This window comes from Triticum aestivum, chromosome 1D, assembly GCF_018294505.1.
Source record: "Triticum aestivum cultivar Chinese Spring chromosome 1D, IWGSC CS RefSeq v2.1, whole genome shotgun sequence".
Taxonomy (NCBI): domain Eukaryota; kingdom Viridiplantae; phylum Streptophyta; class Magnoliopsida; order Poales; family Poaceae; genus Triticum; species Triticum aestivum.
In genome coordinates, this window is record NC_057796.1 from 6,819,512 (window position 1) to 6,840,845 (window position 21,334).

At 46.4% G+C, this 21,334-nt stretch overlaps 1 protein-coding gene and 1 long non-coding RNA gene across 3 annotated transcripts; both read right to left on the reverse strand.

Moving 5' to 3' along the window:
- Nucleotides 1-259: 259 nt before the first annotated feature.
- LOC123179825 (uncharacterized) lies at nucleotides 260-16,145 on the reverse strand. 2 transcript variants are annotated; one of them, XR_006490597.1, is made up of 8 exons: nucleotides 15,609-16,145; nucleotides 4,250-4,401; nucleotides 3,236-3,349; nucleotides 2,373-2,672; nucleotides 1,242-1,375; nucleotides 983-1,141; nucleotides 608-701; nucleotides 260-521 (listed from the first exon to the last, which is right to left on the reverse strand). It is a non-coding gene; the product is annotated as an uncharacterized lncRNA (long non-coding RNA). The 2 variants fall into 2 exon arrangements; XR_006490598.1 differs by lacking the exon at nucleotides 1,242-1,375 and adding an exon at nucleotides 15,493-15,521 and having other exon boundaries at nucleotides 15,609-16,143.
- Nucleotides 16,146-16,613: 468 nt separating this feature from the next.
- LOC123179824 (defensin Tm-AMP-D1.2) lies at nucleotides 16,614-17,396 on the reverse strand. Its single transcript, XM_044591716.1, has 2 exons — nucleotides 17,198-17,396; nucleotides 16,614-17,093 (listed from the first exon to the last, which is right to left on the reverse strand). Exons 1-2 carry the CDS (start codon nucleotides 17,265-17,267, stop codon nucleotides 16,915-16,917), a joined length of 249 nt encoding a protein of 82 aa, XP_044447651.1. The 5' UTR covers nucleotides 17,268-17,396; the 3' UTR covers nucleotides 16,614-16,914.
- Nucleotides 17,397-21,334: the final 3,938 nt, after the last annotated feature.

Here is a 21,334-nt window from a genome sequence, read left to right on the forward strand (position 1 = left end):
AAAATAAAAAAGAATACTTATCAAAGAATATTTTTTTGCTCCACTTAATAGACAAGCAGAATAGATTTGTCACTGAAGACTTCCCGACAAGGTCAGGCCGGTTATGAAGCGACAACAGCTACGCGTCGGTGTCTCATTCTAGCGGCAGCAATGGTCGTTCGATTTGATGGTCCAGGACCTTGATGTATAACACTAGGAAAAAGGCCTGTGCGTTGCAACGGGGAGAAAAGAGACTTAGCACCGCATAACTCGAGGCCCCTTAGCAGACTTGCACAAACTAAATATGCAATACTCGGGCAGTTCCCTACTAACACTGACAATAAACTATAAGATATGATCAATCCTAGAGGTTAAGGAAATCAGCAGCTATATTTTCCCTATTTATGTGCTCTGATCGTGGTATTGCCGTTGTTGAAGGCATACATGTGGGCCCCGTTGTCGACAACCTCTACGGGATAAACTATGGCCATGATGCAGACCCTGCTGCCACCGCCGAAGCTCTCCACCGCTGATGGATCAATCTGCATGACACATCATTCATGTTCAGTTCTGACACAAAGTGCGCGAAGTGAACAACATGAGAAATGAAATAGCTTCCCAAACTCACCAGAGTTCTCAGAGATATCTTCTTTTCCTTTTGAAGATCAGATTCAAAGAAGCCTCCATAGGCTGGTGTGTATAGTCCTAGTCTTAATGAAGAACTGTGCAAAAGAAAAGAAAATATTTATTTTTACTCTTCAGACATTTTTAGAGATAAATAAAACATTAAGGCAAAAACCATAAGCATTAACCTTCTTCAGATTAGCCACAGTTGCTCTGAAAAATATATAGAACACCTAACATGCCATTCCTTTTGTTACCAAATATGTAAAATTCTATATAAACTTCAGAAGACCCTGCATCATTTACTGACCTGAAACTTTTTGAGGTAAATTTTTTGTTTGGATGACCAAGGCAAGCCTGTTTGTGTAAAGGAAAGTACCTGAAAACTGTCAGCTCCCTTAATCTCAAATAAACCTCCTTTCTTCAGCTCTAGTCCATGACGGTTGATTTCATTTCCTCGAAGGGACTCGACCTCTTGAACTGGCTAGTGAAGCAACTGCTTGCCATGGCTGTCTAACCAAATTGTCCCGGGAATTGCCTAAAATTAATAGCAAAAAATGTTAAAGTTGCTACACTGATTGCTAAATCAATATTTCAATATGAAGCAGTTATAGCCAATGAGAGGCAGATTTTTTTACATGGATTCCAGCCCAAGCTTTTGCTACATCGTCTGAAGAACTGTCAGTCTTGTTAGTCCAACCCGGTATGATTCTCCTGCCCTTCTACGAGTCGAAATTACCATAATCGATCCTCGACCATAGCTGACAGTCATCTAGAATAAAGGTGTCACTTTTCAGATCATAAACCCCAATCATGTACTTGTCACAGGAATATCCAAAACAGTCATTCATGCCCAACTTCTCTGAAGTTCGAGGCAGCGGTTGGCATTATTTTTCCTGTTAGTCTTAACTTTTTCCTTTTTTTGTGATTTTGAAATTTTGATTTCCTAAAAAGTTGAAAGCTTGGAATTCTCAAAGTCAAAAGATCTAAAAGCTCAAATTTCAAAAGGTTGAAACTTGAATTCGAGATTCTAAAACTGAAATTTCAAAAGTTTCAAATTCCGAAAGCCGACACACAAATTTCTAAAAATCCGCACCACAAATTCCAAAAGTCCCCAAAAAAGAAAACTTTCTAAAATGGTATGTTCTTGTTTTTAGCAGATGTACTCCCTCCATTCCAAAATACTTGTAGTGGTTTTAGTCCAAAGTTAAAAAAGAGCCTACCAGCGCAGCCACGAGTTAACCATGTCATTTCAGGATATTTCATAGGGTATGGGGAGTCTGGAAAAGAAGGTGCTCTGTACGTGAGAAATTAACTCTCTCTAAAATTTCCACTACTAACTGCGATGAAACACTAAACATGGGTTTCTGACAAATAAACAACTTCTCAATCCTAATCCACCAACGAACTCATACCCTTAAACTCACATTTTCCCTTTCTGTGAAAAAGGAAATTGCTTCTGGATCTAAGGCTCCAAGGAGCCCGATTTTCGGAAATTTATAAAGAATTTTGAAAAACTTTGAAGTTTCAAATTGTGAAAACGAACACATGTACGTAGGGATGTACACTACATGTATGTGCAGTTTCATGATGAAAAATCATGTATATCTAGCCGGCACACTATTCACTATGGAAGTTCATGATTTTATTTTTCGTAGCTCACATCGTAACTTATCTCATCATGAAAACTTACAGACATGTAATATACATCCATATATATGTGTATATTTTGTTTCAGATTTTGAAACTTTAAAATATGATGATCTTACCTGTTCAGCACCCACCATTGAAGAGAAAACCCATCCCATCTGTGACAGAGACAAAGGCACCTCAAACAAACAGGAACGGTCATGAAAAATGCACTCGAGACCATCATCATCAGCCTAGATGCATTAGTTCATTGTTCAACCCATACAAGGTCTGCACCACGATCTGCTACCTACTACTCCTATCTAGGTTAAAAATCCTGCTACACTGAGACCGAGAGTGCGGCGATTCTACATGCAACCAGCACGAAACTGCATTAGCCGAGTCTCCAGCATCATCGAAGAAATTGCTTCTCTAACAAACTGCAAAAGAAACAAACATATTTGACTGTCAGCATTTATATGGATAGATCCGAACTGTATACAAGAGCATTTTATATAGTATACTTCAGAACTGCTGATCAAGTCTAAGGGGGCTGACTGACGTAAAGACAAACAGAGCCCTTGCGAAGAGGAGAGGATTTAAGACAACAAGGAAAACTATCCTGACAGTTTCTACGAGTACATATCTGATGTTGGTCGATTAGTTTGGGCATTTGGCAACACAGAAGTCCTAGACTTCATGAATAAACTGCAGCTCCCCATGTATTTTCATAGCTAGCAGAAGTAACAAAATAAGGTTGCCATGCTCGAAATCTCAAACCAATACGGAAATGGGAGAAACAGCAGTGCGTTTTGTGAAAACATCTAACTCCAGTGCTGGAAAAACAGTTATGTTTGGTCATAACTCATAAGCAAGCGGGTTTGTATTTTTTTTTATCCGCAAACTGAGCTTGGCCAATTATCAAATCGGTGCTTCGGCAAAAGATAAAGAAATATTGGATTCAAGTATTCAACCTAGGCAAATAATGGTAAGAACAATGTACCTGCGCTCCGATCGAACATTGTATTGCAAGCACACATCTTCACTTCTATTCATCCTCAGAGTCATCGGAAGTTTGGTCGCTTTCATAGTCTGGGATTGCTCTAAAAATGTAGACCTGCATCATTTACATAACTAATGAGGTTGCACAATATGGCACTTGGCAGTGAGATAAAACAACCTCCTCACGATTAGGCCTTAAAAGAATCCCTTCCATTATCTAAAAAGATATAATTGTGGACAATTAAAGGCCTGTGAACTGTGAAGGAAGTAATTCCTAGAGGCACTTTTAGATCTGGCTGGAATGAAGGCATATACAGTAGGGATGCTTAGCAATAACATCATTTCCTGCAAACTGTGTGCAGAATTAATGGGCAGTCCAATTGTTATTGTCTAAAACCAAAAAGGAATAAGAAAAATAATACTCCCTCCGTCCCAAAATATAAGAACGTTCTTATATTTTGGGACGGAGGGAGTATTTGATAACAGTGTTGCAATTCCCCTAACAAATTTCTGTGAAGTCTTGCTAGCTGGTATAAAATGCGAACTTATTATATTATCACTGCCAACCACTAATGCAAAATCTTGACCTTGTTTCCCTCGAAAAGACTACTTTTCCACATGAAGTTATTTACAAAAAAGGGACATCTTCCATGGTTCTAAAGTTAAAACTACACAATAATAAATAGCTCAAACTCATGCACACCATCAGCCAAAACACTGTTAACTGATAGGTTTCGGTACTCTTTTATACTCTGAATTCTAGACTCTCGAGCACTGAAATCAGCAGGCATGCATACAACACAAGCAAACGATGGGTTTGCTATAATGTAAGTAATGAAAAATACAAAATTTAAATGCTTCTCAAAAGTGATCAAACACGATCTATTACCACAATTTCACAGCAGACTGAAATCTATAATCTGCTGCATCTTAACTTCAAACAAAATAGGTCTGATCCATTCTTGCCAATCGAAAGAGATATTAATCTACAGAATCAAGCATACACAAGACATACCTTTGCTTCACATGTCCCGATGACAAAGTCTAAATCACCAGTGACCAGAAGGGACTCCAACGCCTGTAACTTCCCGCCGCCGGGCAGATGAGTGAAGAGCGGGAGGCCAGGGCCGTAGGAGAGGCCGGGCGAGGTGGGGGTGCAGCGGCGACCTGGGTGTCAGGGATGGCGGATCCAAGAATTCAACTTTGGGTGTTCAAATTTTCTTTTTCGCCCTAATATCGACCTTTTTCCCCGTTTCAGCCTTAAAAATTTCATTTGTTATTTTTCACTAATGGAATCAATCACATCAGGATAGTGCTATGTACAAAGCTACATCTCTCTAAATCAAAACAGAAGCTACAGGTCAACGAATGCAATTTCAGATTGGAACTTTGAAGGGGATTGGTGTACTCTTGGCTTGATGAGTTCTCCATCGGCGTAGCCGCACAAAGCTGAGTTGGCCACGGGTGCATGCAGTACTGGTCTGCAGCCTAGTTTATCTGGACTGAAGCTGAGTTGAGTAATCTCACGCTGCGTACTCTCTAAACTCAAGCATGTACGCAGTATTTTTTGTCATATACCTATATAAATGGATTTTTTGCAGAATTTTTTGGATGTATAGATGTACACCCATGACCTGTGCTGTTAGCAGGCTTGCCAGTACTACGCCATCGTCCCAACCGCCAGTCGAGGCCGACGAAGGAACGGCCCAAGGCCCAGCTAGGAGAGCCCGCAAGCCCAACAAACGAGTGGCTGGCGAGGAGTGGGTGAACACGACCCAGGAAGCATAAAGCAGGGGATCGCTCTCTGGACAAGGATCGAAGATCGATCAGGCTGGAACGGCACGGCGGCGGCGGCTACCTACTTAGAACCCTAGTTCCTTTCCCTTTTCCTTCCTGTATCCAGCACTGATGTGCTTGTAAGAAGAGAATCCTGTACTCTGAACCACATACATACCTGAGACAGTAGTGCAGTCCTAACACTTGGTACTCAGAGCCAGGACCCAATTTTGCTTCCGCCCTGGCGGCTTCCATCATCGAGACACGACAGCAGAGGGCAGACCGACTGCAACGGGAGGCCATGGATCCCGTCACCAAGGCCGACCTCAAGGACCTCTTGAAGGAGCTTCGAGCGGAATGGAGGGAAGACATCAAGTCTTCGGTCGCTGCGGAATTCGCATCCTGGAAGCCTGAGATCGACTCGAAGATGGCTGATCTGCAAGAGGCAGTCGACTTACTCAAGCAGAAGCAAGCGAGCGGCAAGATCGATGACGCGGGGGAGGCGTTGGCGCCAGATCACCCTGATCTGGTGGCGCGGAAGAGCACTTCGTCTTCGGACGATTCTCCGGCGCGCGTTTCTCCTCGGGCTGATGGCCACGGCACTGCCTCACCTCCACGGACGGCGGTTGACGGGCTGTTCATCAGTCCGCCGGCCCCTCCGGCCAACGGTACGGTCCACCCACAACTTCCATCGTCTGCTGTAGCCACTGCTATATCACCAACTACTCCGTCACCATTTTTTTCCTTGCACGCTCCTAGTCCACCAACCATGCCATTTCCGTTGTTTGATGGCGAAAATCCACTCCTTTGGAAGGATCTCTGTGAGCAGTACTTTGCTATCTATGGTATTCAGGAGTCCGTTTGGGTCCAGATGGCTACTCTGAATTTTTCCCCTACTACAGCAGTGTGGTTACAGTCTGTTAGGAAAAAGGTTATGGCCTTGAATTGGGAGGGGTTATGCAATTTGCTCTCCACCCGTTTCGGTCGGGATCGACACCAGCTACTGATCAGACAATTCTTTGCCATTAAGCAATCTAGCACAGTCCAGGATTACATTGAGAGATTTGAGCATTTGATGAACCAATTGTTATCATATTCTGATGAAATTCATCCTTTCTATTTTTTGACACGCTTCATCGGTGGACTTCGGGCGGATTTGCGAGCGGCGATCATGGTCCAACGCCCTGCTGATTTGGACACAGCCTGTGCTCTCGCCCTGGTCCAGGAGGAGGTGCAAGATGGAGTGCGACCGGAGAACATACGTTTTCCGGAGCAAGCTTATCGACCAGCGCCACGCCTTCCTTTACAGGCAGTTCCTCTTCATCAACCACGACCACCTACAACACCAGCCGCGGTTGATCGTTGTGGTGTGGAGGCAGCTCGTGCAGCCCCCGTCGAGCAACCACGTCCGCAACCAGCGGAAGCTAATCCCCTCAACACCTTACGGGCGTACAGACGAGCTCGTGGGCTCTGTTTCAAGTGTGGCGAGCGTTGGGGACGCGACCACACTTGCCCTGCAACCATTCAGATGCATGTACTAGAGGAACTCATGGATTTCTTGGGAGTCACACCGTCAGAGGAAGCAGAGCCGAGCAACACTTCTGACACCACTGAAGAAACAGTGTATGCAGTCTCTTTACAAGCGTTCAATGGGAATGATTCTTCCAAGTTGTTGCAATTTAGTGCCACAATCCAGGGACAAAGTGTGGAAGTATTAGTGGATTCTGGGAGCTCAGCGTCCTTTATCAATTCTCGTTGTGTGGGGGGACTCCAAGGACTGCAACCTATGGCCAAACCAGCTCGTGTTAAAGTGGCCAATGGAGCGGAACTGCAATGTGATCAGGAGTTGCTCAACTGCCAATGGACAGTCCAGAATCATCAGTTGTTGGCGTCACTAAAGGTATTACCACTTGGAGGGTTTGATGTCATTGTCGGGATGGATTGGTTGGAAGCATTCAATCCAGCCATTGATTGGATCAACAAGACTGTCACACTCCAGTCAGAAACTGGTCCCATCCAATTGCAAGGCCATAAGTTCTCCGCATCGAATTGCCCGCAAATTTCATCAGAAGAGCTGCACTTCATGTGTGTACAGGGAGAAGTGGATCACCTGGTTTATGTATGCTCAAAGGATGCCAAGCCAGTACAGAAAGGTGCAGAATCACCGGATCCACCAGTTGAAATCCAACACCTCTTGGATGAGTTATCAGATGTGGTTGCAGCACCGCAAGGCCTTCCTCCCAACAGAGCATGTGATCATCGTATTCCCCTCTTGCCAGGAGCTCAACCTATCAGCATTCGCCCTTATCGGCACTCACCAGAAACAAAAACGGAGATCGAACGACAAGTTGAAGAGTTGCTCGCGTCTGGCATCATCCAACACTCCAACAGCCCGTTTGCCTCACCAGCCATCCTAGTCAGGAAGAAGGACGGACAATGGCGTTTGTGTATTGATTATCGCAAACTGAATGCATTGACTGTCACACCAAAATTCCCCCTTCCGGTCATCGATGAACTTTTGGATGAATTGTCCGGAGCGAGCTGGTTCTCCAAGCTGGACCTCCGTGCCGGCTATCACCAGATCAGGTTAGCAGCGGGAGAGGAATACAAGACAGCCTTTCAGACACACTCCGGCCACTATGAGTACAAGGTCCTTCCTTTTGGAGTTTCTGGAGGCCCGGCCACGTTTCAAGGGGGCATGAATCACACTTTGAAGCCTGTGTCGCGCCGCTGCGCATTGGTATTCTTTGATGACATTTTGGTATTCTCCATCTCTTTTGAAGATCACATCAAGCACCTCCGTGAAGTGTTGCAACTATTGCGTCAAGATCAATGGCAAGTCAAATTTTCCAAGTGCTCATTTGCTCAGAGAGAACTCTCTTACTTGGGTTTTGTTGTGAGCCAGCAAGGTGTTTCTACCGAGCCCGAGAAGATCCAGAAAGTCCAACAATGGCCAGTGCCTCTCAATGTCAAGCAATTACGACAGTTTTTGGGTCTTTCCGGATATTACCGTAAGTTTGTTCGCCACTATGGGGTAATTGCTAAACCCTTGACTCATTTGCTGAAGAAGCATGTCCCATTCGTGTGGACCAGTGAATGTACCACATCATTTGAAACACTGAAAAATGCCCTAGTGACAGCTCCAGTCCTTGCCTTGCCCAACTTCACGAAGGAATTTGTCGTTGAGACCGACACCAGTGATTTGGGAGTTGGAGCAGTCTTACAACAAGAAGGCCACCCCTTGGCATTCTTGAGTAAACCTCTTGGCCCAAAAAACAGAGGATTGTCTACTTATGAAAAAGAACTTCTCGCTATTCTGTTGGCTGTGGAGCATTGGCGATCGTACCTTCAATCAGCTAAGTTCATCATCAAAACGGACCAGCGTAGTCTGGTTCACCTCGAAGACCAACGTCTCCACACCCCATGGCAACACAAGGCGTTCACCAAGCTTCTCGGGCTGCGCTACAAAATATGCTATCGAAAAGGTGCGGATAATGGAGCAGCTGATGCACTTTCACGCCGTCCTTTCTCTGACACCGATGAATTGTATGCTATTTCCCTGTGCAAAACGGAATGGATCAAAGACGTGCGAGAAGGGTATGCACAGGATACGGCAACACAGAAGATAGTGGAGGACTTACAGGCTAATCCCCAATCCCATAAAAAATTTACACTTTCAGAGGGCATTTTACGCTACCAAGGGCGTATTTGGATTGGGAGGAATTCCCAATTGCAACAACAAGTATTAATAGCAGGGCATCAATCTGCCGTCGGGGGGCACTCTGGCGCACCAGCCACATACCAGCGGCTGAAGACGGTATGTGCGTGGCCGCGTATGAAACATGCAGTGACTGAATTTGTCCAATCCTGTGCAGTTTGCCAACAGGCCAAGCCCGAGAGATGCAAGTACCCCGGCCTCCTTGAACCCCTTCCGGTTCCTGTTCGTGCATGGCAGATGGTTTCTATGGATTTCATCGAAGGATTGCCACGGTCAGGACGATTCAATTGCATTTTGGTCGTCGTGGATAAGTTCTCCAAATACAGCCATTTCCTACCATTGTCGCATCCATTCTCTGCTTCCCAAGTGGCAACTACTTATGTGGATCAAGTTTACAGACTGCATGGACTACCAGATTCTATTCTATCCGACCGAGATCCAATCTTTACAAGCAGATTCTGGCAAGAGCTCTTTCGACAAACCCAAACAACCCTTCGGATGAGCACACCATATCACCCAGCCACGGATGGGCAAACTGAGCGTACAAACCAATGCCTCGAGACTTTCCTCAGATGTTTTGTGCATTCTTGTCCAAAGAAATGGAGTTCATGGCTTCCTCTTGCTGAATTCTGGTTTAACACCAGCTGGCACAGTGCTCTTGGGAAATCCCCCTTCTTTGTCCTTTACGGCCACAAACCTCGACATTGGGGTATCGAAGCAGCCTCAGCCACTCCAGTTTCTGATCTGAACACTTGGTTATCAGAACGGGAAGAAATGCAAGCTCTAATTCGACAACACCTCCTCCGAGCTCAGACGAGAATGAAAAACCAAGCTGACAAGAACCGATCTGAACGAAGCTTTGAAATTGGGGATTCTGTCTACATTAAACTCCAACCTTATGTTCAGAGTTCTGTTGCTCGCCGAGCGTGTCATAAGCTCTCGTTTCGCTACTTTGGGCCATTTCTGGTGCAAGCTCGCATTGGACAAGTGGCTTACCGTGTGGGTTTACCAGAGACTTCGAAGATCCATCCCGTCTTTCACGTCTCGCAGCTTCGCAAGGCTGTGAAACCAGGTGTGTCTGTTTCCTCTGTTCTTCCTCACAATACTAATCAGTTTGCGGTTCCTTTGGAAGTGCTTGACAGTCGCCAAAAGACCAAGGCCAATAGAGTGGTTGAACAAGTGCTCGTCCGTTGGTCTGGTGACACTCTGGAGCCGACGTGGGAGGATCGTGACGAGCTCCAGTCACGTTTTCCGTGCGCCACGGCTTGGGGACAAGCCGCAACTCAAGCAGGGGAGGGTGTTAGCAGGCTTGCCAGTACTACGCCATCGTCCCAACCGCCAGTCGAGGCCGACGAAGGAACGGCCCAAGGCCCAGCTAGGAGAGCCCGCAAGCCCAACAAACGAGTGGCTGGCGAGGAGTGGGTGAACACGACCCAGGAAGCATAAAGCAGGGGATCACTCTCTGGACAAGGATCGAAGATCGATCAGGCTGGAACGGCACGGCGGAGGCGGCTACCTACTTAGAACCCTAGTTCCTTTCCCTTTTCCTTCCTGTATCCAGCACTGATGTGCTTGTAAGAAGAGAATCCTGTACTCTGAACCACATACATACCTGAGACAGTAGTGCAGTCCTAACACTTGGTACTCAGAGCCAGGACCCAATTTTGCTTCCGCCCTGGCGGCTTCCATCATCGAGACACGACAGCAGAGGGCAGACCGACTGCAACGGGAGGCCATGGATCCCGTCACCAAGGCCGACCTCAAGGACCTCTTGAAGGAGCTTCGAGCGGAATGGAGGGAAGACATCAAGTCTTCGGTCGCTGCGGAATTCGCATCCTGGAAGCCTGAGATCGACTCGAAGATGGCTGATCTGCAAGAGGCAGTCGACTTACTCAAGCAGAAGCAAGCGAGCGGCAAGATCGATGACGCGGGGGAGGCGTTGGCGCCAGATCACCCTGATCTGGTGGCGCGGAAGAGCACTTCGTCTTCGGACGATTCTCCGGCGCGCGTTTCTCCTCGGGCTGATGGCCACGGCACTGCCTCACCTCCACGGACGGCGGTTGACGGGCTGTTCATCAGTCCGCCGGCCCCTCCGGCCAACGGTACGGTCCACCCACAACTTCCATCGTCTGCTGTAGCCACTGCTATATCACCAACTACTCCGTCACCATTTTTTTCCTTGCACGCTCCTAGTCCACCAACCATGCCATTTCCGTTGTTTGATGGCGAAAATCCACTCCTTTGGAAGGATCTCTGGGAGCAGTACTTTGCTATCTATGGTATTCAGGAGTCCGTTTGGGTCCAGATGGCTACTCTGAATTTTCCCCCTACTACAGCAGTGTGGTTACAGTCTGTTAGGAAAAAGGTTATGGCCTTGAATTGGGAGGGGTTATGCAATTTGCTCTCCACCCGTTTCGGTCGGGATCGACACCAGCTACTGATCAGACAATTCTTTGCCATTAAGCAATCTAGCACAGTCCAGGATTACATTGAGAGATTTGAGCATTTGATGAACCAATTGTTATCATATTCTGATGAAATTCATCCTTTCTATTTTTTGACACGCTTCATCGGTGGACTTCGGGCGGATTTGCGAGCGGCGATCATGGTCCAACGCCCTGCTGATTTGGACACAGCCTGTGCTCTCGCCCTGGTCCAGGAGGAGGTGCAAGATGGAGTGCGACCGGAGAACATACGTTTTCCGGAGCAAGCTTATCGACCAGCGCCACGCCTTCCTTTACAGGCAGTTCCTCTTCATCAACCACGACCACCTACAACACCAGCCGCGGTTGATCGTTGTGGTGTGGAGGCAGCTCGTGCAGCCCCCGTCGAGCAACCACGTCCGCAACCAGCGGAAGCTAATCCCCTCAACACCTTACGGGCGTACAGACGAGCTCGTGGGCTCTGTTTCAAGTGTGGCGAGCGTTGGGGACGCGACCACACTTGCCCTGCAACCATTCAGATGCATGTACTAGAGGAACTCATGGATTTCTTGGGAGTCACACCGTCAGAGGAAGCAGAGCCGAGCAACACTTCTGACACCACTGAAGAAACAGTGTATGCAGTCTCTTTACAAGCGTTCAATGGGAATGATTCTTCCAAGTTGTTGCAATTTAGTGCCACAATCCAGGGACAAAGTGTGGAAGTATTAGTGGATTCTGGGAGCTCAGCGTCCTTTATCAATTCTCGTTGTGTGGGGGGACTCCAAGGACTGCAACCTATGGCCAAACCAGCTCGTGTTAAAGTGGCCAATGGAGCGGAACTGCAATGTGATCAGGAGTTGCTCAACTGCCAATGGACAGTCCAGAATCATCAGTTGTTGGCGTCACTAAAGGTATTACCACTTGGAGGGTTTGATGTCATTGTCGGGATGGATTGGTTGGAAGCATTCAATCCAGCCATTGATTGGATCAACAAGACTGTCACACTCCAGTCAGAAACTGGTCCCATCCAATTGCAAGGCCATAAGTTCTCCGCATCGAATTGCCCGCAAATTTCATCAGAAGAGCTGCACTTCATGTGTGTACAGGGAGAAGTGGATCACCTGGTTTATGTATGCTCAAAGGATGCCAAGCCAGTACAGAAAGGTGCAGAATCACCGGATCCACCAGTTGAAATCCAACACCTCTTGGATGAGTTCTCAGATGTGTTTGCAGCACCGCAAGGCCTTCCTCCCAACAGAGCATGTGATCATCGTATTCCCCTCTTGCCAGGAGCTCAACCTATCAGCATTCGCCCTTATCGGCACTCACCAGAAACAAAAACGGAGATCGAACGACAAGTTGAAGAGTTGCTCGCGTCTGGCATCATCCAACACTCCAACAGCCCGTTTGCCTCACCAGCCATCCTAGTCAGGAAGAAGGACGGACAATGGCGTTTGTGTATTGATTATCGCAAACTGAATGCATTGACTGTCACACCAAAATTCCCCCTTCCGGTCATCGATGAACTTTTGGATGAATTGTCCGGAGCGAGCTGGTTCTCCAAGCTGGACCTCCGTGCCGGCTATCACCAGATCAGGTTAGCAGCGGGAGAGGAATACAAGACAGCCTTTCAGACACACTCCGGCCACTATGAGTACAAGGTCCTTCCTTTTGGAGTTTCTGGAGGCCCGGCCACGTTTCAAGGGGGCATGAATCACACTTTGAAGCCTGTGTCGCGCCGCTGCGCATTGGTATTCTTTGATGACATTTTGGTATTCTCCATCTCTTTTGAAGATCACATCAAGCACCTCCGTGAAGTGTTGCAACTATTGCGTCAAGATCAATGGCAAGTCAAATTTTCCAAGTGCTCATTTGCTCAGAGAGAACTCTCTTACTTGGGTTTTGTTGTGAGCCAGCAAGGTGTTTCTACCGAGCCCGAGAAGATCCAGAAAGTCCAACAATGGCCAGTGCCTCTCAATGTCAAGCAATTACGACAGTTTTTGGGTCTTTCCGGATATTACCGTAAGTTTGTTCGCCACTATGGGGTAATTGCTAAACCCTTGACTCATTTGCTGAAGAAGCATGTCCCATTCGTGTGGACCAGTGAATGTACCACATCATTTGAAACACTGAAAAATGCCCTAGTGACAGCTCCAGTCCTTGCCTTGCCCAACTTCACGAAGGAATTTGTCGTTGAGACCGACGCCAGTGATTTGGGAGTTGGAGCAGTCTTACAACAAGAAGGCCACCCCTTGGCATTCTTGAGTAAACCTCTTGGCCCAAAAAACAGAGGATTGTCTACTTATGAAAAAGAACTTCTCGCTATTCTGTTGGCTGTGGAGCATTGGCGATCGTACCTTCAATCAGCTAAGTTCATCATCAAAACGGACCAGCGTAGTCTGGTTCACCTCGAAGACCAACGTCTCCACACCCCATGGCAACACAAGGCGTTCACCAAGCTTCTCGGGCTGCGCTACAAAATATGCTATCGAAAAGGTGCGGATAATGGAGCAGCTGATGCACTTTCACGCCGTCCTTTCTCTGACACCGATGAATTGTATGCTATTTCCCTGTGCAAACCGGAATGGATCAAAGACGTGCGAGAAGGGTATGCACAGGATACGGCAACACAGAAGATAGTGGAGGACTTACAGGCTAATCCCCAATCCCATAAAAAATTTACACTTTCAGAGGGCATTTTACGCTACCAAGGGCGTATTTGGATTGGGAGGAATTCCCAATTGCAACAACAACTATTAATAGCAGGGCATCAATCTGCCGTCGGGGGGCACTCTGGCGCACCAGCCACATACCAGCGGCTGAAGACGGTATGTGCGTGGCCGCGTATGAAACATGCAGTGACTGAATTTGTCCAATCCTGTGCAGTTTGCCAACAGGCCAAGCCCGAGAGATGCAAGTACCCCGGCCTCCTTGAACCCCTTCCGGTTCCTGTTCGTGCATGGCAGATGGTTTCTATGGATTTCATCGAAGGATTGCCACGGTCAGGACGATTCAATTGCATTTTGGTCGTCGTGGATAAGTTCTCCAAATACAGCCATTTCCTACCATTGTCGCATCCATTCTCTGCTTCCCAAGTGGCAACTACTTATGTGGATAAAGTTTACAGACTGCATGGACTACCAGATTCTATTCTATCCGACCGAGATCCAATCTTTACAAGCAGATTCTGGCAAGAGCTCTTTCGACAAACCCAAACAACCCTTCGGATGAGCACACCATATCACCCGGCCACGGATGGGCAAACTGAGCGTACAAACCAATGCCTCGAGACTTTCCTCAGATGTTTTGTGCATTCTTGTCCAAAGAAATGGAGTTCATGGCTTCCTCTTGCTGAATTCTGGTTTAACACCAGCTGGCACAGTGCTCTTGGGAAATCCCCCTTCTTTGTCCTTTACGGCCACGAACCTCGACATTGGGGTATCGAAGCAGCCTCAGCCACTCCAGTTTCTGATCTGAACACTTGGTTATCAGAACGGGAAGAAATGCAAGCTCTAATTCGACAACACCTCCTCCGAGCTCAGACGAGAATGAAACACCAAGCTGACAAGAACCGATCTGAACGAAGCTTTGAAATTGGGGATTCTGTCTACATTAAACTCCAACCTTATGTTCAGAGTTCTGTTGCTCGCCGAGCGTGTCATAAGCTCTCGTTTCGCTACTTTGGGCCATTTCTGGTGCAAGCTCGCATTGGACAAGTGGCTTACCGTGTGGGTTTACCAGAGACTTCGAAGATCCATCCCGTCTTTCACGTCTCGCAGCTTCGCAAGGCTGTGAAACCAGGTGTGTCTGTTTCCTCTGTTCTTCCTCACAATACTAATCAGTTTGCGGTTCCTTTGGAAGTGCTTGACAGTCGCCAAAAGACCAAGGCCAATAGAGTGGTTGAACAAGTGCTCGTCCGTTGGTCTGGTGACACTCTGGAGCCGACGTGGGAGGATCGTGACGAGCTCCAGTCACGTTTTCCGTGCGCCGCGGCTTGGGGACAAGCCGCAACTCAAGCAGGGGAGGGTGTTAGCAGGCTTGCCAGTACTACGCCATCGTCCCAACCGCCAGTCGAGGCCGACGAAGGAACGGCCCAAGGCCCAGCTAGGAGAGCCAGCAAGCCCAACAAACGAGTGGCTGGCGAGGAGTGGGTGAACACGACCCAGGAAGCATAAAGCAGGGGATCGCTCTCTGGACAAGGATCGAAGATCGATCAGGCTGGAACGGCACGGCGGCGGCGGCTACCTACTTAGAACCCTAGTTCCTTTCCCTTTTCCTTCCTGTATCCAGCACTGATGTGCTTGTAAGAAGAGAATCCTGTACTCTGAACCACATACATACCTGAGACATTAGTGCAGTCCTAACATGTGCTGCATCCGACAGGGAAGCAACAGTGTGAGGCGTCAATGGAGGAAGCGAAGCAGGGAGAGGAGAGAGGTAAGGGAGAAGAGAGGCACCTGTTTGGAGGGCGGCACACAGTTGACGCGCCGCCGGCGTGTCCTTGGCCGGCGGCGCTCGGGCATCGGGCGGCCACGGTCGGCCACCTTGGCCGGCGGCGCTCGGGAATCTTGCGGCCATGGCCGTCTCTCTGCGCGCCCGACGACGAGGCGAGGTTGGGGTGGCCGGGAACGGGTAGATCGGAGGCGGGGCAACTTGATCCGGTAGTTGTGATCGAAGAACCGGTGGCGGACGACGTTCTCCGGCGACGGCGGCGCGGATCCGAGGCCATGGCATGCTCCTGTTCGTCCTGGGGACAGAGAAATCGGGGGATGAGCGAGGTGAAAGGAGACAGAGGAATAGAGGGTGGAGCAGGGCACAGCGGCACTCATCTCCGGCGAGGATCCGGTCGCCGGCGGGTCGCGAGGTCGAGGCGGCGGCGCGCTCGGGAGCTCGGCCTCGGGCGCGTGGCTGCGGACGCGGCGTACGGGCGGCGCTCGACTGGCTTGGGCCCAGATGTTTTCTAACTTGGACTGCGGTACAATTTCCAAACAATAGGAGGACGTTTTTGCAAAACGGCCGCGACGGGTGTGCGGGCATCAGCAGTAGATGCTTTATTATTCAGAATAGATAAATCCCGAACATTCGGAATTTAAGCATGTCATTCCGAATGTTTTTGATGGCAACTTTTGTTGCTGCGAGGTGGCAACTTTAGTTGTTTATTATTCGAAATAGATAAATCCCGAACATTCGGAATTTAAGCATGTCATCCGAACGTTTTTTGATGGCAATTTTTGCTGCTGCGAGGTGGCAACTTTAGTTGTTAACACATGGCAACTTCATTCCGGTTTGATCTTTTGTTAGAAAATTGCCATGTTTGTCAACATCGCCTTAACTAAAGTTGCCATGAAAAGAATTCGGATTAGCATGCTTAAATTCCGAACGTTTGGGACTTATTGAGTTCCTTATTATTAGGTAAAGGTAAAGATAAAGATTATTTTAGAGATGCTTTGTACGGAATCGGGTGAACGTAATAGATCTGATCCTTTTGAAAAGAAAAAAGAGACGAGCCAACTAAGTGACTGAATCCAACACAACACAGAGACACAGAGAGAAGCAACATGCATCATTAACCGCACAAACTAATTGAAGCCGCAAACACGCCGGAGCCACGACCGATCTTCACCCAAACCACATGCATGGATGCATGCGTGCATGCATGCAGATGAAGAGGCAACATCGATGGAGCTCCTTTTATTTCTGGTCAATCCTAAGATCGACCGGCACGGAAGACACGAACGAACAGGCGCCGACGGAGGCGGAAGCTCAGCAGTCCCGCTCGCAGTAGCACTTGCGCTCGACGTAGTGCGTGTTGCACTGGCCGCGGGGGAACTTCTCGGTGCGGCACACGCTGGCGCAGTTGGTGTCGCTGAAGCAGGCGCCCTTGAACTTGTGGCTCTGCGACTGGCACGTCCGGGCCTCCGCCGTCTTCATCGTCCCCATCTCTGCTTGCAAGGCAACCACAGCCCACAATAAGTAAGTGCCGGTGAGTAGAGTAGTACAGATCTATGCTCGCTTGCAGGAAAGGAGCTCGGCGGACGTAACGTACCTGTGGCGACGAGGAGCAGGACGAGGAGGAGGACGGCGGGCGCGGCGGCCATGGGACGGGGGGACGCCATCACTCTCTGCTCTTGCTTGCCTGCCTCACCGGAGATTCTAGGCCGTGCTGCTAGCTGTGTTTAATTAGCTAAGCAAAGCGAAGGTGGAGTGAACACAAGACGAGGGAGAGGTTTATATAGATCAGTGAGATTCTCAGTGGTGTGGTGGTGGACGGGTATGTAGAGTAGGTGGTTCCACGTTGCCATGGCAGGTGTCCAAGAAGTTACTCGAAGCATATGCATGCCGACATGGGAGTGAGTGGAGGTGTCGGCAGCGTAGATGCTCAAGGCACGAGCAGCGAGGCGATGCTTTTGCCTGCGCCAACTTTACTTTACCTGCCTGCCTCCCCCTAGCCTACTCACTTAACTTGCTGTGAATGTGATCGAGAGGCACATGAACGGACAGGGCCCCGTGCATGCAGATCGCACTCGCGCTCGCGCCCTATCTATTCAGAAGCGCTCCGAATCAGTAGTGACTTAACATATGAGCGCCCTTTATTTTAACACGTTGGCTCATCATGTTATCATTTATTTTTCTTCCCACCTTCGCTTCGCTGATGATGGTCGCGATGTCCACGCGATCACAATGCACTCGACGTGGTAAATCTCAAGGCTGAGCTTGCCACTGTACGCCATACTTGTCATTATGTTGCGTAAGGGAATGTTTAAATCTTTGAAACAAATCTCATCGACCATGAACTACTCCCAACGCCTAGACATACAAAGACTTCCGAAAAACTAATCAAATCCTAGACATAAAGACTTTTGAATCGCTGAACATTTTTTCAAATCGACAAACATTTCTTTTGAATTTTTGGATTTTCTCAAGAAAATCATGAACATTTTTTGAAATGCATGAACAGCTTTTAAATTCATGATCTTTTTTACTCAACAAAAATTTCTGAATAGATGAAATTTTTAAAAAAATTGAGAAACAAATTTTAAATTTTGTGTTTTTATTTCTTTGAAATTTTTCTAAAGTTTCATGGATATTTTTTTTCAGATTCCCGAATAAGTTTTGAATATAAGAACATTTTTTTCAAAATCATGAACATGATTTTATTTCCCGACCATTTTTTCCAAATCGTGATTTTTTTTTATTAATTTGTGAACAGTTTTGGAAACCAAAACATTTTTTAATGCGAGAAAATTTTATGATTTCCTTAACACTTTATGAATTCGCATACATTTTATGATTTCTCAAACATATTTTTGAAAACTCGCACTGAAAATTCAGAAATCCCGAATTAGTTTAAAGAAGGAAGAAAAGGCAAAGAAAAACGAAATGGAAAACAACAGGGGAGTCAAGCTCTTACATGGGCCGGCCCATGCCACTGAGGTGCTCATGCATCTGTTGTTTACATTTGTATCACATCTATAAAATTACAACGTCTAAAAAAACTATAAAATTACGAAGCACGATGGCGACTTGGGAAAGAAAAACCGAAACGTTTTCTTCACTTACGGGTAGCATAGTGGGTAATTTATAGCAATTTTGAGGGTATGTTTTTGGACGGACGGGCAGAAGCAATAGCTCCTTTATTATTATTAGGTAAATAAGTGATGACTATAAGAGCAATATAATACAGCCAACAGTGAGAGCGGCGATAGCGTGCTCGGGCGCGCGCGCTCCTGGTATGAGAGCGAATGGAGCAAGGTCACGTGGCTGGTGGCAGTTATGACTGATGGAAATGCAGATTCGTATTAGCGCGATAAATGGCAGATACACCGTAGTGGCACCGTATACTCGACTTGACGGAACGATGCATTGCCGTGAAGGAATTCCACCATGATGTACGGGTGGACTGGTGGTACAGGTCCTACAGAACGAGGTGTCCAACAAAGGGGTGGGGCCATTTAATACCATACCTCAGGTTGACTGGACTTTTTTCTGTATACCCTCCCTCTGATGCTTACTGAAGAATCAATTACATTTTTATAGCTTGCCTCCTGGTCGTTAATTACATTCGGCGCAGATTCATATATAAATTTTGAAAAAATGATACGAGCCAGCCTTACAATTTGTATTTCGGGTACGTTTGATTACATTTCCAGTGTGTTCGTTAACTCTATGTTAATTCAGCTGGCACACGCTCAATACCTACCTGTCAGTAGCAAGGAAAGAAAGGTTTGGAACCTGGTAGTTTCTGTCAATAGTGGAGAAAGACGTTACTTATACTCTTTAGAAGAATAATTGATTTGGAACCAAAACGCTGCATCAAGGTTTGAACAAGTGTTTTTGTCTTCTTGATTTTGGTATTTTTCATTAGATTGAAAAAATTGAAGTGATATTTTATTTTGGATTCGAACTCAAGAGTGTCGCACGTGTCCGGCAGTAGCCACTGCACCACATGCTATTTCTGGTTAATGTTATGTAATGCTATATATATTTAATCCAGAAAATTGTCTTCAATCTAAAATGTGTGTTGCACGGGTTTACTGTGTGAGTGCTTCTCTCATCACCATTTTTCCTGGTCGATAGGTTATGGAAAATTCCGTGAGCCCATTTTTTAGAAGATGCTCATATGCAGATGTTTTCACATAACAACTTTTGTCCAAGTGATAGGGTGTGAACCATAACGGCTCATATGCAAAAAAGTATTGATGGAGAGTTAACGACAATGACATAAATGTACTCAAAAGTATCTGAAACACAAGTTGTAGGATTGATTTATGTCAATTTCAAGTTTATGTATATATGTGTACATCCTATGCAAGTTTATATATTAAAATTCTACCTAACGAGAGTGGCGTTTTGGCACATGGGAGCATATGCTCCTGGATTTTAAATTGTGTTTAAACATATTTTGAAATGTAACAAAATTCTGACAAAATGATTCTCGCGTACATCTTGACATTCTAAGTGCATACAAACTCGTTTCGTAGAAAACCAACAATTTTTGTGTCACATGCATAAAAGACAAAATTTAGTGTTAAAAAAAGGATTTTCATGAGACTTTTTTTGTCTTTTTTACACAAGGCGTATAAAATGTCGGTTTTTCATGAAACTTGGCGTTCGCACATACAATGTTGAGATGTGCGTGTCAAATTTGTGTTCGGATTTTTTTGACATTTTGAAATATATTTTTTGATGGCAGGATCATATACTCCCATGTGCCAAAGGGAATTTCTACCTAACTAACTCCTTATTGAACAGCAGGTGAAAACAACAACGTAAAAAGGTGTAAGGGTTGTTTGGTTCCTTGCCACACTTTGCACACCTCACCTTAGACAAGTTTGACCAAATTAGGTGGGTGTTTGGTTCTAGCCACACCTAAGACAATTCTTTTATGGGTAGTAAGCCCTCCATGTCGTAGACATAAAAGGTGTGGCAACATTCCCTAAGGCAAGCCAAAATGTGGCTATGAATTTGAGCAACTTAAGTAAGGCAAGTGTGCCAAAAATAATATGGCAATATGTGGAAAAAATAGTCACAATCAAAACAGGCCAGTAATGTTTCTAGTTATTCTGCGCGGATATCTTTTTCTTGAAAATATGTTGGCGAAGACTGATATCCATGCAACGGTGAGGGAGAATGCATTCTTATGCGACGCATGGTCAGCCACAAGTACGGGGTTTGTAACCATGAAAAATAGGGCACGATATTTTGGCAACATGTGCATTATTGGTTTCATGAGTACAAGCATTACACGTCCTATAATTTAGATGTAATCCATGATCGCAATGAGAAGTCGTTGCTGCATCGGTGGTACACTACTTTGAAATTCCTCATGAAGTTTTCCAACGCGATTTCACAAGTGGAAGAAGGTGGCTACTGGTCGCGATGTACTATCAGATAGAGAGCTAACCCTTCACATTTATTCACTGTTGGATAAAACTCAAAGGCCAGCCCATCTAAGAGAGCATGTGGTGATGAAGAAGGTCATACTCAAGGAGGTAAAGTTTGAGATAAAGGTCACTTACGAGGACCAAGGAGTATGTTTGAATTTGAGATCGATGAATTTAAAAAACTTGTAGAACATCCAATATTTTTATTTGTGATTTAAATGTATGATTAAATTGCTATTGCTCAATGACTGCATGCTGGACATTTGAATAGTTGTATTCTTCTTATTTTTTAAAAAGAG

What these genes read in the sequence shown, in the direction of transcription:
- LOC123179824 (XM_044591716.1), bottom strand. Translation starts at nt 17,267, where the DNA reads ATGGCGTCCCCCCGTCCCATGGCCGCCGCGCCCGCCGTCCTCCTCCTC. An exon ending in CCTGCTCCTCGTCGCCACAG is followed by an intron (nt 17,094 to 17,197) that starts GTACGTTACGTC and finishes CCTTGCAAGCAG; the next exon opens with AGATGGGGACGATGAAGACG.